General features: G+C 36.9%; 1 protein-coding gene across 1 annotated transcript in view; it reads left to right on the top strand.

The window, feature by feature from the left end:
- The window catches only part of MAN1A1 (mannosidase alpha class 1A member 1), a 170,062-nt gene that overhangs the window by 51,955 nt on the left and 103,955 nt on the right, over positions 1–14,152 (top strand). The window contains exon 5 of the mRNA XM_061131881.1: positions 10,956–11,036. Coding sequence (XP_060987864.1) covers positions 10,956–11,036 — 81 coding nt within the window. The remainder of the gene's footprint in view (positions 1–10,955; positions 11,037–14,152) is intronic.

Below are 14,152 nucleotides of genomic sequence, written 5' to 3' on the forward strand. Positions count from 1 at the left end.
TTCTGAACTTCTTCTCTCTTCTATGCCTTTAAAGAAGTATTGATCACCTAGATCCTTCCATGAGGAATATTGAAAACTGCCTTCCATAATGAGTTTTATGTCATAGACATTTTCTCCAGATAACAATTTCTTATATAAACCCTCAGCAAAAACCAAAACTATTTTAAAATAATATTAAAAAGCCTTTTTCTGCATTGAGGTAAAGTGGTATCTCTGTATGAGAGGATGAGCTTTGAGAATGACAAAGGGTAGATGATTAGCTTGTTCCAGACTCTAACTAGCATCACAATGAGACTGATCTTTGGCAAGCACTTGAATTGTGCTTTTTAATTGTAATGAACACCATATGTTTTAGATAGCAGAGGTATTGGTAGCAACAGTGACTGTATTTTTTAAAGATTCAGATTGTTCTGTTACCCAATTGGAATGCCATCCTACTTTTTAGAAAATAAGCTATAGGGTTCTCTATTTGAAGGTTGTTAAATAACCTCAAGAAGCAAATTGGGATCTCTTCAAGTGCCTGAATGAGTTCTTGGCTTAGGTCCAGAGCTCCATACCATGGAGTATAGGAGAAGTGACCTTTGCCTTAGTATTGCTTTTATAAAAGCTCTGTTTTCAAGCAGCCTTAACATCCTGATGGTGTAGATAACTAAGTTAATTATCCTGTCAGATGGAGCTATTCAGTGTTTTCTCTCTGAATGCTGATCAGTGTCTGCCAAAGGAGATGATTTGGGTTTTGGCTATAAGGATACTGAGCTATGATCCCTCTGACAGTAATCAGTGATAGATTGGACTGCTACTTGAGGGTCTTTCTGGACCTGCTTGGTAAAACTAACCTATTAACAGAGAGAAGAAGGTGATTTGCCTATCTCTGTTGCCCAAAGAACTTTGTTCATCTTAAGAGGTTTATCATGTTACTTAAACATGAAGTTAAAAGCTGTTCAAACACATATTACACTAAGCTATACTGTTTAATATTATAATTTAATCTATTAAGAGGAGATGTAATCCTCAAGATGTTACTACAACACACACTCTGAAGTTCCACATACAAATGAATGTGTATGCTAAGCCCAAACATAGACAAGGCTAATAGGTAGTTACCTGTCTTGAAAAGTCTAATGCTGTTTCCACTGAGTCTCAGTAAGATAAAGCATAGTTGTTCAGTTGCTCAGTTATGTCCCATTCTTTGCGACCCCATCGACTGCATGCCAGGCTTCTCTGTCCTTCACTATTTTTGTGAGTTTGTTCAAACTCATACCCATTGAGTCAGTGATGCCATCCAACCATCTCATCCTCTGTTGCCCCCTTTTCCTCCTCTCCTCAATATTTTTCAGCATCAGTTACTTTTCTAATGAGTTAGCTCTTTGCATCAGGTGGCCAAAGTACTGGAGCTCCAGCTTCAGCATCGGTCCTTCCAACAAATATTCAGGGTTGATTTCCTTTAGGATTGACTGGTTTAATCTCCTTGATGTCCAGAGGACTCTAAGAGTCTTCTCTAACACCACAGTTCGAAAGCATCAATTCCTCAGCACTCAGCCTTTTTTGTGGTCCAGCTCTCACATGCATGACTCCATACATGACTACTGGAAAAACCATGGTTTTGATTATATGGAAATGTGTCAGCAAAATGAAGTCTCTGCTTTTTAATATGCTGTCTAGGTTATCACCTAGACACCTCCACCTGTTAGTAGTGGAGCAGTTGTTATTAAACCGAGTTATGGCATTGGTTTGTAGTGGGACAGCTGTTATTAATACTTGCTTGTTCCTTGCTTATAGTTCATTGAGTAGAAAACTGACAGGAAGTTTAGAGGAATAGCTAGCAGAGAAGTATTCTCTGATTTTAGGGCTCAGAGAATTAGTCTAAAAAAAAAAAGTCTAATAATTGGAATAGGAAATAGGATTAAGATATTTAAAATTAAGATATTTCTGGAAATAAAAATTCTTTTCTAAGAAGTCTTTTTCATTTTAAAGTAATCTGATCTGTCCTGCTGTATGGAACATAAGTTAAGAATCAAGGAGAGTTCCTTAAACTTGATGCAGGTTTGATTCTAAATAATTATCTTAAAGCCTGAAGGTGCAAAGAGCAATATATCTATCAAGGAAAGTTTGTGCCTCTATAATTCCTCAATCAAAATCCATGGCTGAATCTGTTCTACAACCTTAGTTTGTTATACAAATGGTCAAGCCTGTTATTTCACTTACTAAAATCTATCATCTTATAATTTGCTTATAAAAGTGAATAAGTTGCTTATAAAAAATGCAACCTAATAAATTTATTTGAGTTATTTAAAATACCATCCTGTCTAGTAGGAGAAGGTTGATATATATATTTGTATCAGAGACCTTCAATATGAGGGTTAGGAGAATATGTTGCCTCACCAACTTAGGTATGACGCCCCTTATCAGCTCAGAAGCAGTTACGGAACGAGAATAACACTCCTCTCCCTTGGCAACATAATTTTCCTAAAAGAAAAGGGGAGAATGAGAGGGTAACAGGCAGGAAGGCTAGGGGCCACCAAACGGAGAAAATAGGCTGCAAGTGTCAGACGTTTTTTCTTTCTCTTAAGCTGCAGGGCTTCTCTTGTAGCTCAGCTGGTAAAGAATCTACCTGCAATGCGGGAGACCTGGGTTCGAACCCTGGGTTGGGAAGATCCCCTGGAGAAGGGAAAGGCTACCCACTCCAGTATTCTGGCCTAGAGAATTGCATGGACTGTATAATCCATGGGGGTGCAAAGAGTCGGACACGACTGAGTGACTTTCACTTTGTATATATTTGTATATCACGAGCACATATACACACACTTAGTATGCCAGAGGACAGCAATACTAAGGAAAGGGTTAACTTAATGTGGAAATTACCAGTCTAAGACACCCTGAGCAATATGAGACATTAGTAGGGACGCCTAGTTTTTTCATGATTTCACCTCTTAATTTTATTTGCGAACTTTATATTTTATTAAATTTATGTGTGATTCTGGTTAAGTGTGTTCTTTGATTCAAAAGCTATTGGTAGAGGAAAGTCAAAGTGAAAGAGCAGTTTTTCCAGCCCACATAGTTTTGTGGGTAGGCTTTAAGCCAAAAACGTCCACCTTGCCCTTTCTCATCCGTTGTGCATGCAGTTTAAACAAAGACTGGATCTACTTCTCAAACTGACACTCACGTGTGCACACTCACTGTGTACTAGACACCATAGACTACATAGGGTATGTTCCTGAAATGTGACCTTACTTAAAGATTCAAGGAATTTAACCTCATTTAAAATAAACACAAGCTTCTGGATAGCACAGGGAGCTCAGCTTGATGCTCTGGGATGATGTGGAGGGGTGGGATGGGGTCGGGAGATGGGAGGAAGGCTCAAGAGAGAGGGAGATATATGGTTACATGTAGCTGATTCATGATGTTGTACAGAAGAAACGAGCACGACATTTAAAGCACTTATACTCCCATTTTTTAATTTTTTAAAGATTACATATGTTAAAAAAAAAAAAAAAACACGGATTGAAGGAGATTACAAAATCTACACTGTTAAGATAAATCACACAAAATTTTAGTGTTGCGGGCTGTTTGGGGCTCCCATCCTTCACATACTGTTCTCTCCCTGCCCGGACCCCTCTTCTGTCATTAGGGTGAATCACTGGTGAAGTTTCAGAGCATCTGAAAAGATGCTGCATTAATATTAATAGGATGCGTATCTTCATTCAAATTTAATAAGTTTATTTTCATGTAAATTAGAATCAGACATTTATAAAATTGGCCTCAAACCCACAGATTGTAGAAGTTCACTTTGGAAAATCCAGATATGGTACAAAGTACTTTAAGCACAAAAGGAAGTTTGGTCAGGATACTATATTTCAAAAAGAGGATTTGAAACATAACTCACTTATAAGGGTATGGCCCATGACTCCCAAAAGGATCAGTTTGCATTCTAGCATTTAGAAGATTATGATTCTGCAGTTTCTTGTTTGCTATTCACCCCTGAGGAAGCTAGGCCTTATTGGTCTACTTCAGCTGAGGTTTGTGCAGTGTAATGGCAGCAACTCTTTACTGGGTACTTTTACCTGTACCAGGCATTGTGTGCAATGCATGGACTCATAGTGCCCTGTAAAAAGTGCATGGTCCCTTTTTACAAATGGGAAAACCAAGACTCAGAATATGTGGTTTGCCTGGAATCTCACATTTAGCTGTCTCCTGAACCAACCTTCAATACCAGGTCTTTCTGCCTCTAGAGCAGTGTTTTTTATAGTCTTTTGCCCCCACTATAGCCAAGCAAGATGTTATATTTTTATCTTATTAGTCCTTTTCATCTAGAGATCTGTAAAGAGTGAACTAAAGTATATAAATTTCAATCTTCTTACCTAAAACATAGTATAACCCCAAATGTTAAAAGCTATCAAACTTAGGTTTCAAATAAGTTGGATTTAACTTTGTGGGGGGGGGGAGAAGGATAAAAAATTATATATTGGGAATTCAAATGTAGTTTTGGCTTTCAAAAGAAGGTAAATATGATGACTATTGTGTATGGCTAATGGTGATTTGACATTCCTGAATGAGATCTTTAAAGACAGGAACACAAGGAACTAGGAACCTGCATGGATTCACTAACAAGCCAGATTTGCTGCTTGGACGGGCTCACCAAACTATTAGATCTGAGAAATTCAAAAGACAAAGCACTGACCTTGAGCAGGGCACTTTGCAAAACCATCTCTCAATATCTTCGGACAGAGGAAGATAAATAGAATTTAGGTTCTAGAACACATTGCTGGATCAATAAGTGGTTGAACAGCTGTACCCTGTAAGTGACTGATGTCTTGCTGAAGATATATTTATGATGGTGTTTGACATGGCTCAGTCCTCTACTTTGCAATAATTTTATCAGATATTTATATGAAAGTCCCAGTTATCCAAAGTTTTCATAGGAGGAAAAGAGAATGTATAGCAAATGAACCCAAAGCTAGAATAAGAATATAAAATCAACATGCTTCAATAGGCAGAAATGTGGAGGACTGTTCTTAGGTTTAAAAACTAAAAACCACTAGTACAAATATCCGCAAATCAATCAATGTAATACACCACATTAACAAATTGAAAGATAAAAACCATATGATTATCTCAATAGATGCAGAGAAAGCCTTTGACAAAATTCAACACTCATTTATGATTAAAACTCTCCAAAAAGCAGGAATAGAAGGAACATACCTCAACATAATAAAAGCTATATATGACAAACCCACAGCAAACATCACCCTCAATGGTGAAAAATTGAAACCATTTCCCCTGAAATCAGGAACAAGACAAGGGTACCCACTCTCACCACTACTATTCAACATAGTGTTGGAAGTTTTGGCCACAGCAATCAGAGCAGAAAAAGAAGTAAAAGGAATCCAGATAGGAAAAGAAGAAGTGAAACTCTCACTGTTTGCAGATGACATGATCCTCTACATAGAAAACCCTAAAGACTCTACCAGAAAATTACTAGAGCTAATCAATGAATATAGTAAAGTTGCAGGATATAAAATTAACACACAGAAATCCCTTGCATTCCTATATACTAACAATGAAAAAACAGAAAGAGAAATTAAGGAAACAATACCATTCACCATTGCAACAAAAAGAATAAAATACTTAGGAGTATATCTACCTAAAGAAACAAAAGACCTATACATAGAAAACTATAAAACACTGATGAAAGAAATCAAAGAGGACACAAAGAGATGGAGAAACATACCGTGTTCATGGATTGGAAGAATCAATATTGTCAAAATGGCTATTCTACCCAAAGCAATCTATAGATTCAATGCAATCCCTATCAAGCTACCAACGGTATTTTTCACAGAACTAGAACAAAGAATTTCACAATTTGTATGGAAATACAAAAAACCTCGAATAGCCAAAGTAATCTTGAGAAAGAAGAATGGAACTGGAGGAATCAACCTGCCTGACTTCAGACTCTACTACAAAGCCACAGTCATCAAGACAGTATGGTACTGGCACAAAGACAGAAATATAGATCAATGGAACAGAATAGAAAGCCCAGAGATAAATCCACGAACCTATGGACACCTTATCTTTGACAAAGGAGGCAAGGATATACAATGGAAAAAAGACAACCTCTTTAACAAGTGGTGCTGGGAAAACTGGTCAACCACTTGTAAAAGACTGAAACTAGAACACGTTCTAACACCATACACAAAAATAAACTCAAAATGGATTAAAGATCTAAATGTAAGCCCAGAAACTATAAAACTCCTAGAGGAGAACATAGGCAAAACATTCTCCGACATAAATCACAGCAAGATCCTCTATGACCCACCTCCCAGAATATTGGAAATAAAAGCAAAATTAAACAAATGGGACCTAATGAAACTTAAAAGCTTTTGCACTACAAAGGAAACTATAAGTAAGGTGAAAAGACAGCCCTCAGATTGGGAGAAAATAATAGCAAATGAAGAAACAGACAAAGGATTAATCTCAAAAATATACAAGCAACTCCTGAAGCTCAATTCCAGAAAAATAAATGACCCAATCAAAAAATGGGCCAAAGAACTAAACAGACATTTCTCCAAAGAAGACATACAGATGGCTAACAAATACATGAAAAGATGCTCAACATCACTCATTATTAGAGAAATGCAAATCAAAACCACAATGAGGTTCCATTACACGCCAGTCAGGATGGCTGCTATCCAAAAGTCTACAAGCAATAAATGCTGGAGAGGGTGTGGAGAAAAGGGAACCCTCTTACACTGTTGGTGGGAATGCAAACTAGTACAGCCACTATGGAAAACAGTGTGGAGATTTCTTAAAAAACTGGAAATAGAACTGCCATATGACCCAGCAATCCCACTTCTGGGCATACACACTGAGGAAACCAGATCTGAAAGAGACACGTGCACCCCAATGTTCATCACAGCACTGTTTATAATAGCCAGGACATGGAAGCAACCTAGATGCCCATCAGCAGATGAATGGATAAGGAAGCTGTGGTACATATACACCATGGAATATTACTCAGCCATTAAAAAGAATTCATTTGAACCAGTCCTAATGAGATGGATGAAGCTGGAGCCCCTTATACAGAGTGAAGTAAGCCAGAAAGATAAAGACCATTACAGCATACTAACACATATATATGGAATTTAGAAAGATGGTAACAATAACCCTATATGCAAAACAGAAAAAAGAGACACAGAAATACAGAACAGACTTTTGAACTCTGTGGGAGAATGTGAAGGTGGGATATTTCAAAAGAACAGCATGTATACTATCTATGGTGAAACAGATCACCAGCCCAGGTGGGATGCACGAGACAAGTGCTCCGGCCTGGTGCACTGGGAAGACCCAGAGGAATCGGGTGGAGAGGGAGGTGGGAGGGGGGATCGGGATTGGGAATACATGTAAATCCATGGCTGATTCATATCAATGTATGACAAAACCCACTGAAATGTTGTGAAGTAATTAGCCGCCAACTAATAAAAAAAATAATAATAAAAAAAAATTAAAAAAAATAAAAAATAAAAACCACTAGTACAAATTGAGAGGGATAAGATTTAAGGGTTTTATTTATTAGATTTTATTATTAGACATTGTTTCCGTTAGACATAAGAAGTATGGCTGTGTGAGCAAAAATAAATAATTTCCTTCCTTTTTCCTTATCAGTAATTGTGTGGAATATTAAAGCTTCTACCAATATTTATATGATACTCATTCAGAGTGATACACATCACAGGTAAATTATTATTATGTAAAGTTCTCTAATCAAATTATATTAGGTATTAGGTACATATTACAAAGTAGGGAATACAAGTAAACAAACTCACCAGAGAGTCATATATTATGATGGTTTTCCCTCTCTAACCTAGGCATTGTCTCTTATGAGTAATTTTCATGATTTTCCTTTTGCAAGAAATTTTTTTGAAAAACAAAGTTGTAACTTAAGCAATTACTTAGCTTTATTTTGTGAGATCCTTACACCTTTTTAGAGAGAACATGTGGAAATTAAATGAAAATACATATCCTTTTCTTCCTGAAATTGTTTTCTTCCACTAAAATGTAGACTCCATAAGTTGAGGACCTAAGTGTTCATTGCTGTGTCCCTGGAACCTAGGACAGTGCCTGGCACATAGTAGTTGCTTAATAAATGTTTGTTAAAGGAAATAATTTCTCTGAAAATTGTGACTAAGCTCATCTGCTGGTTATTGACTCCATATATTAGTTTGCTATTAGCCTCTGTGATTTCAGTGAATGATTTGATGTCAGGCAAAAGTGAACAATTATCGTGTAGGCCCAGTGACCATGAAAAGAAGCTCAACAAAAGTTTGGCGTTGAAACAATATACAAGCCCCTGTGTCCCTATCCTTTGAAGCAAAAGACTTTTACTTTAGTCTTCCAGGCCTCTCTTGAGTCTCAAAAGACTAGCTCAAGAGTTAATGATTAGGAAATGTGAAAATGTAGAAACAAAAAATAGCTTTTGGGCCTGGGACCTGGTAGTAATTTAGATTATAAATATGCCACATAGCATAATCACTGAACTCCCAGTTCCCTGAAAGATATAGATAAAGGCCTGGCACACATTCCTGTGTTATTTTTACAGGAAACAGACCCACCCCAGATGAAAGCTGCTGACTATAAGCACACAGACCCTAGTCTAGTTGAAAACAGGATATTGATGGTGCTTGAAATTTTACCTTGATGCCAGCCAATCCTGAGAATGGTGCATGAGCTGATCATGCACCCTACAGTCCCCTCCCTCACACTGCCTTTAAAACCCCTTCCCTCAGAGCCATCGAGAGTTCAGGTCTTTTGAGCATGAGCTGCCCTTGTTCTCATTAGCATCGTGCAGTAAACCCTGTACTTTCCTTCACTGCAATCCAGTGTCAGTAGATTGGCTTTGTTGTGTGGGCAAGCAGACCCAAAGTTTGGTTTGATAACACAGTACATCTAACTTCTGTTGTAGGTTAGCTGTGCTAAATTATCTATAATAGAATGTTGGACAGATCCATGTAGTAGTCAAATATTATAAAACAATTATTGGCAATAATTACTAATTATATGCCAGAATTATATGACCATTAATAAATAAAGATACCTGATGCATTATCATGTGAGGTGTTACAGGAATGAGGATAACAGAGCCCTAGACCATGAATCAGAGTACTCAAGTTTAAATCCTGATTCAACCACTTATTGATTGCCTGACCTTAAAATAGTCACAATAACCACTATAATTTTGTTTTTCCATTTGTAAAATGGACAACAGAATAGCAGTTATTTCATACAGTTGGTATGAGGATTAAAAGACTTAGTCATATAGAGAGACTATATGACTCTATAATGCATGATATAGTACTTTGTAAATAATAATAAAATCAAGCTATTATTGGTGTATATAAGAGCTAATTTAGCAAGGTTCAACATATATTATTGCTCAGCGCTCAGTCACTCAGTTGTGTCTGACTCTTTGCAACCTTATGGACTGTAGCCCACCAGGCTCCTCTGTCCATGGGATTTTTCATGCAAGAATATTGGAATGGGTTGCCGTTTCCTACTCAAGGGCATCATCCCAATCCAGGGATTGAACCCACATCTCCTGCACTGACAGGAGGCTTCTTTACCACTGAGTCACCTGTGAAGTCCAACATATGATCCTTTACTTAGAGATGAAACTTATTCTCAAAGAAATATGACCATCCCAGACCAAAAGCAGGATATTTGAGATCCAGTACTAGAACCCACGCTGCTCCAACTTCAGATCCTATTTACATTCTAGCTGTGCTATTAATATTCTAAAATGATGCGGGAAGAGTTATAGAATAATGTTGAACTACTTGCCAATGTATAGAGTCCTTATGGCCAAACAGTCAAATGAATAAAATAAAAGAACACAGATCAGAATAATAGAATATCCTGAGCCTGTCACATCTGCACAGAGAATATTGAGTATTGTAACCTCTACTAAAGAGCCTCTTGATGAAGGTAAAAGAGGAGACTGAAAAAGTGGGCCTAAAGCTCAACATTCAGAAAACTAAGATCATGACATCCGCTCCCATCACTTCATGGCAAATAGATGGGGAAGCAGTGGAAATAGTGGCTGACTTTATTTTGGGGGGCTCCAAAATCACTGCAGATGGTGACTGCAGCCATGAAATTAAAAGATGCTTGCTCCTTGAAAGAAAAGTTATGACCAACCTAGACAGCATATGCAAAAGCAGAGACATTACTTTGCCAACAAAGGTCCGTGTAGTCAAGGCTATGGTTTTTCCAGTGGTCATGTATGGATGTGAGAGTTGGACTGTGAAGAAAGCTGAGCGCCGAAAAATCCATGCTTTTGAACTGTGGTGTTGGAGAAGACTCTTGAGAGTCCCTTGGACTGCAAGGGGATCCAACCAGTCCATCCTAAAGGAGATCAGTCCTGGGTGTTCATTGCAAGGACTGATGTTGAAGCTGAAACTCCATTACTTTGGCCACCTGATGGGAAGAGCTGACTCATTTGAAAAGACCCTGATGCTGGGAAAGATTGAGGGTGGGAGGAGAAGGGGACGACAGAGGATGAGATGGTTGGATGGCATCACCGAGTCAGTGGACATGAGTTTGGGTAAACTCTGGGAGTTGGTGATGGACAGGGAGGCCTGGTGTGCTGCAGTCCATGGGATTGCAGAGTTGGACGTGACTGAGTGACTGAACTGAACTTAACCTCTACTGAATAGAGGGAGGAAATAGCTTCATTTTATAAATATTTTCATAATTGTTATTTTAAGGGTCAAAATTATCTATAACATTTACATATATTTGACACAGTTAAAAGACAAAGCTTTTTCCTCTTGTGTATAAAGTTCTCTGAGGAAGCATATAAGATTGAACAAAATTTAAGTATTTCATGCACTTTTCATGGTGATATTTTTCTCAGTTGTATCCTACCACTTATATATGAACCTCCTTTATTCTGTTTCCCACAGAATGCTGAAGTTTCTGTTTTTGAAGTAAATATACGCTTTGTTGGTGGACTAATCTCAGCCTACTATCTGTCTGGAGCAGAGGTAAGATGGAAAGTGGCTTATAAATGGGAATTATGAAGTGTCTTAAAATCATATTTTCTGTATGGCTTTTGTGGTATCCATTAAATTCTCACATTTTGATTGGCCTCTAGCATATACAGAATTTCTTTTATAATGTACTAATTAAGTGAGCACACTGGGAAAGTTCAGCAGAACATGCATGTCAGAAAATGTTAAACAATGCCTTTTAAAAAGCCTGGCTCCATTAGGTTACGTATCATATGATTAAAACTACAAATTATATATGCCTATGGACAAAATCATGAGGCTTAGTAGAGTGGCAAGTTTGTGGATTTCTTTCTTTAAAAATTATTTTAATGTTAGTATATATCCCTGTCACTGAGTCATGTCTGACTCTTTGTGACCCCATGGACTGTAGCCTGCCAGGCTCCTCTGTCCATGGGATCCTTCAGGCAAGAATACTGGAGTGGATTGCCATTTCCTTCTCCAGGGTATCTTCCCAGCCTAGGGATCAAACCCCTGTCTCCTATGTCTCCTGCATTTCAGGCAGATTCTTCACCCACTGAGCCATCAGAGATGTTAGTATAATGTTAGCTTAATAAAAAAAAATCTGAAATAAAGAAAGCTTGGCAAGTGAGAGATAAAAACTAGTATTTCAGAAAATGAGTGAGATATTCTGCTTCCCAGTTAGAAGTCCTGTAGGCCAGTAAGTCCTTGTAAAGTGTTTTGCAGCTGTTCCTAGGTTAGGCTTCATTGATTATCTGCTGCTCAGAGCAAAGAAGAAATTTTTCATTTTTAGCTGCTTTTTATCAATAGATTAAGAAAAGATTTTTCTATCATGCTCATGAAGAGCATAGATGCTATTTCCTCAAAAGGCTTTGGGCAACTTTATGGATAACAACCTAAGTGTCCACTAAGAGTCATTAGTGGACGTCACTTTTAATGTCAACAGTGTTAGAAGCTGACATCAAGGAAAAACTGTCACATATTTCATTTGCATATCAATCAGATTTGTGTCAGTCTCAGCAGTCTGGCTGAGGCAGGAGTGGATCTTACCTAGTATACTAGTTCATGTGTTTCTGTGCTCCTTCAAACAAGCTTAAGCAGAGCAATAAACGTTTAATGAGAAAGGCTGCGTGCCTTTGCTATTGTCTCTCAGGTACTTTCCTAGTAATAGCAAAACAGCTTGTCATTCACTGTAGATTTTATTCTACCATAGAGGTTTTCAAAGTATATAGGTGGCTTCTGTATTCCTCTTAATCTGTCCTCTTTGTGTTAAATCCTGTTCTTCATTATCCCTCTTCTTCCCTTTGTCCAGTCCCAAATAACTTCAGTTGTTCATTTTGGTTTAGGACTTTCTAAACACTAAGCAAGGGAATCCATAATTTTAAAAACTCCAACTTAAAATTAGCTACTGGTTTTTTACTGAACACATTTCTGCTTTTAGCGTTTGTGTCTTTGAGAACCCAGTGTCTGCATATTCTCGTTACTTTTGATGTGGCATACTTGGTTTTAACTCTTGTCGTCATTTCTATGGGGGTGAGACAATTTGGAGGAAATAGGACTACTTCATTGTATCTGGACTCAGATAGGGTAATAGAGCATGCAAAGAGAAGCAGTTACGTTTTTCTTCTAAATATTTATCATGTAAATTGGGATACTTTTTCACTCATAACAGTGTCTTAAGTTTATATACCTGGGTTTGTTTCTATATATGTGCATTCTTATTAGATACATATATTTATTTGCTGATAAAAATATAATACCCACAGATACAGTTTGCCTGGATAAAATCATTTGCCTAAGATCTTGTAAGAGTATTTTAAAATTCTATGCTTAGCTAACTGTAGTAAGCAAAAGACCATAAAGAACACTTCCATTGAAAGTAATTATTCTTTTAGTATATATGCTTTGTCCTTATCCATGTGCAAAACATTGTGTTAATTTTATCTATATTTTCTGTATTTTAATTTTATGGTAAAAATTAACTTAATTTCCTTTCTTATATACTTTTCTATGTTTATATAGAATGTATTTTTAATTTTAGTTCTTAAAGATTCATCTTCTCACCACAGTTTTCACTAACTGTTCCCTAAATGTTGGATAGTTGGGTTGTTTTCAGTATTCCTATAGTTTGAATAATGTAGCTATAATTAACCATTAAATATATTTATTCTTTAAAGTGGGATTGCCAGATGAGAAACAATTAGTATTAGGTTGTTTTACCATCATCTCCTGTTTTTTCCTACCAGTTACCTCATCACTGACAGTTACCTGTCATTTGACCAATGCACTCAGGAGAATTGACTATCAGGAATAGGATCAAGGAAAAACTACCCTAAGCCTGAGCTTGATCTATTTGTCTCCATATCAAAATGAAAAATTAGGCATTTATTTAATAGAACATCAGCATGGCCACACTATGAATCAGTTGGTTTTTGATTGTTGATAAAGTTCTATGCTACACACTTTTATGTAGATTAAGGTATTACTAAGATAGTCTAGGAAAATTCATCTTCCTAAATTATCTCATAGAAGGACTGCTAAATCACCATAATTTAACATTCTCATTTCATCGCTGGGGTTCAGGCATATTCTGAGAACATCTTATAAATCACCATCAGAAGTATATAAGCCTACATTGATATAAGCTTAAGATTGTTAAATTTATGCTGCAAAAACAGAAGAGGAACCACTGCTTTGGGTTACATACCTCAGGAAAATCACAGTTAGAAACACTGAGCAATAATGGAGTATGTCAGTAAATTTCTAAACCTATCAAAAGGGCAATAGACATGTGAAATACATTTTCAAAACTTAAAATGCCCTAGCTCAGTTAAAGTATGTTGTAGTATTTTTTTTAAAACCAAGTCACAGGATTTCCAGAGTGCATATAAGAAATACAGATAACCACAAAAAGTACAAACCAATGGGATAAGAATAAGATGAATACCAAACACTAAATAGTGTTAAAAATAAAAGCGGTAGCATTGCTATATTATTAACAAGTTCAAGGGAAACTAAAGTCTTTATTGAAGATAGTAAATAGCAGCATCTAGAATATCATTCCCCAATTTATGTTCTACAGATCACCAGTTTCCTTAGATATGGCAGGATAAATCTGTATCTGTATACAT

The sequence above is a fragment of the Dama dama genome, chromosome 28 (assembly GCF_033118175.1).
Source record: "Dama dama isolate Ldn47 chromosome 28, ASM3311817v1, whole genome shotgun sequence".
Classification (NCBI taxonomy): domain Eukaryota; kingdom Metazoa; phylum Chordata; class Mammalia; order Artiodactyla; family Cervidae; genus Dama; species Dama dama.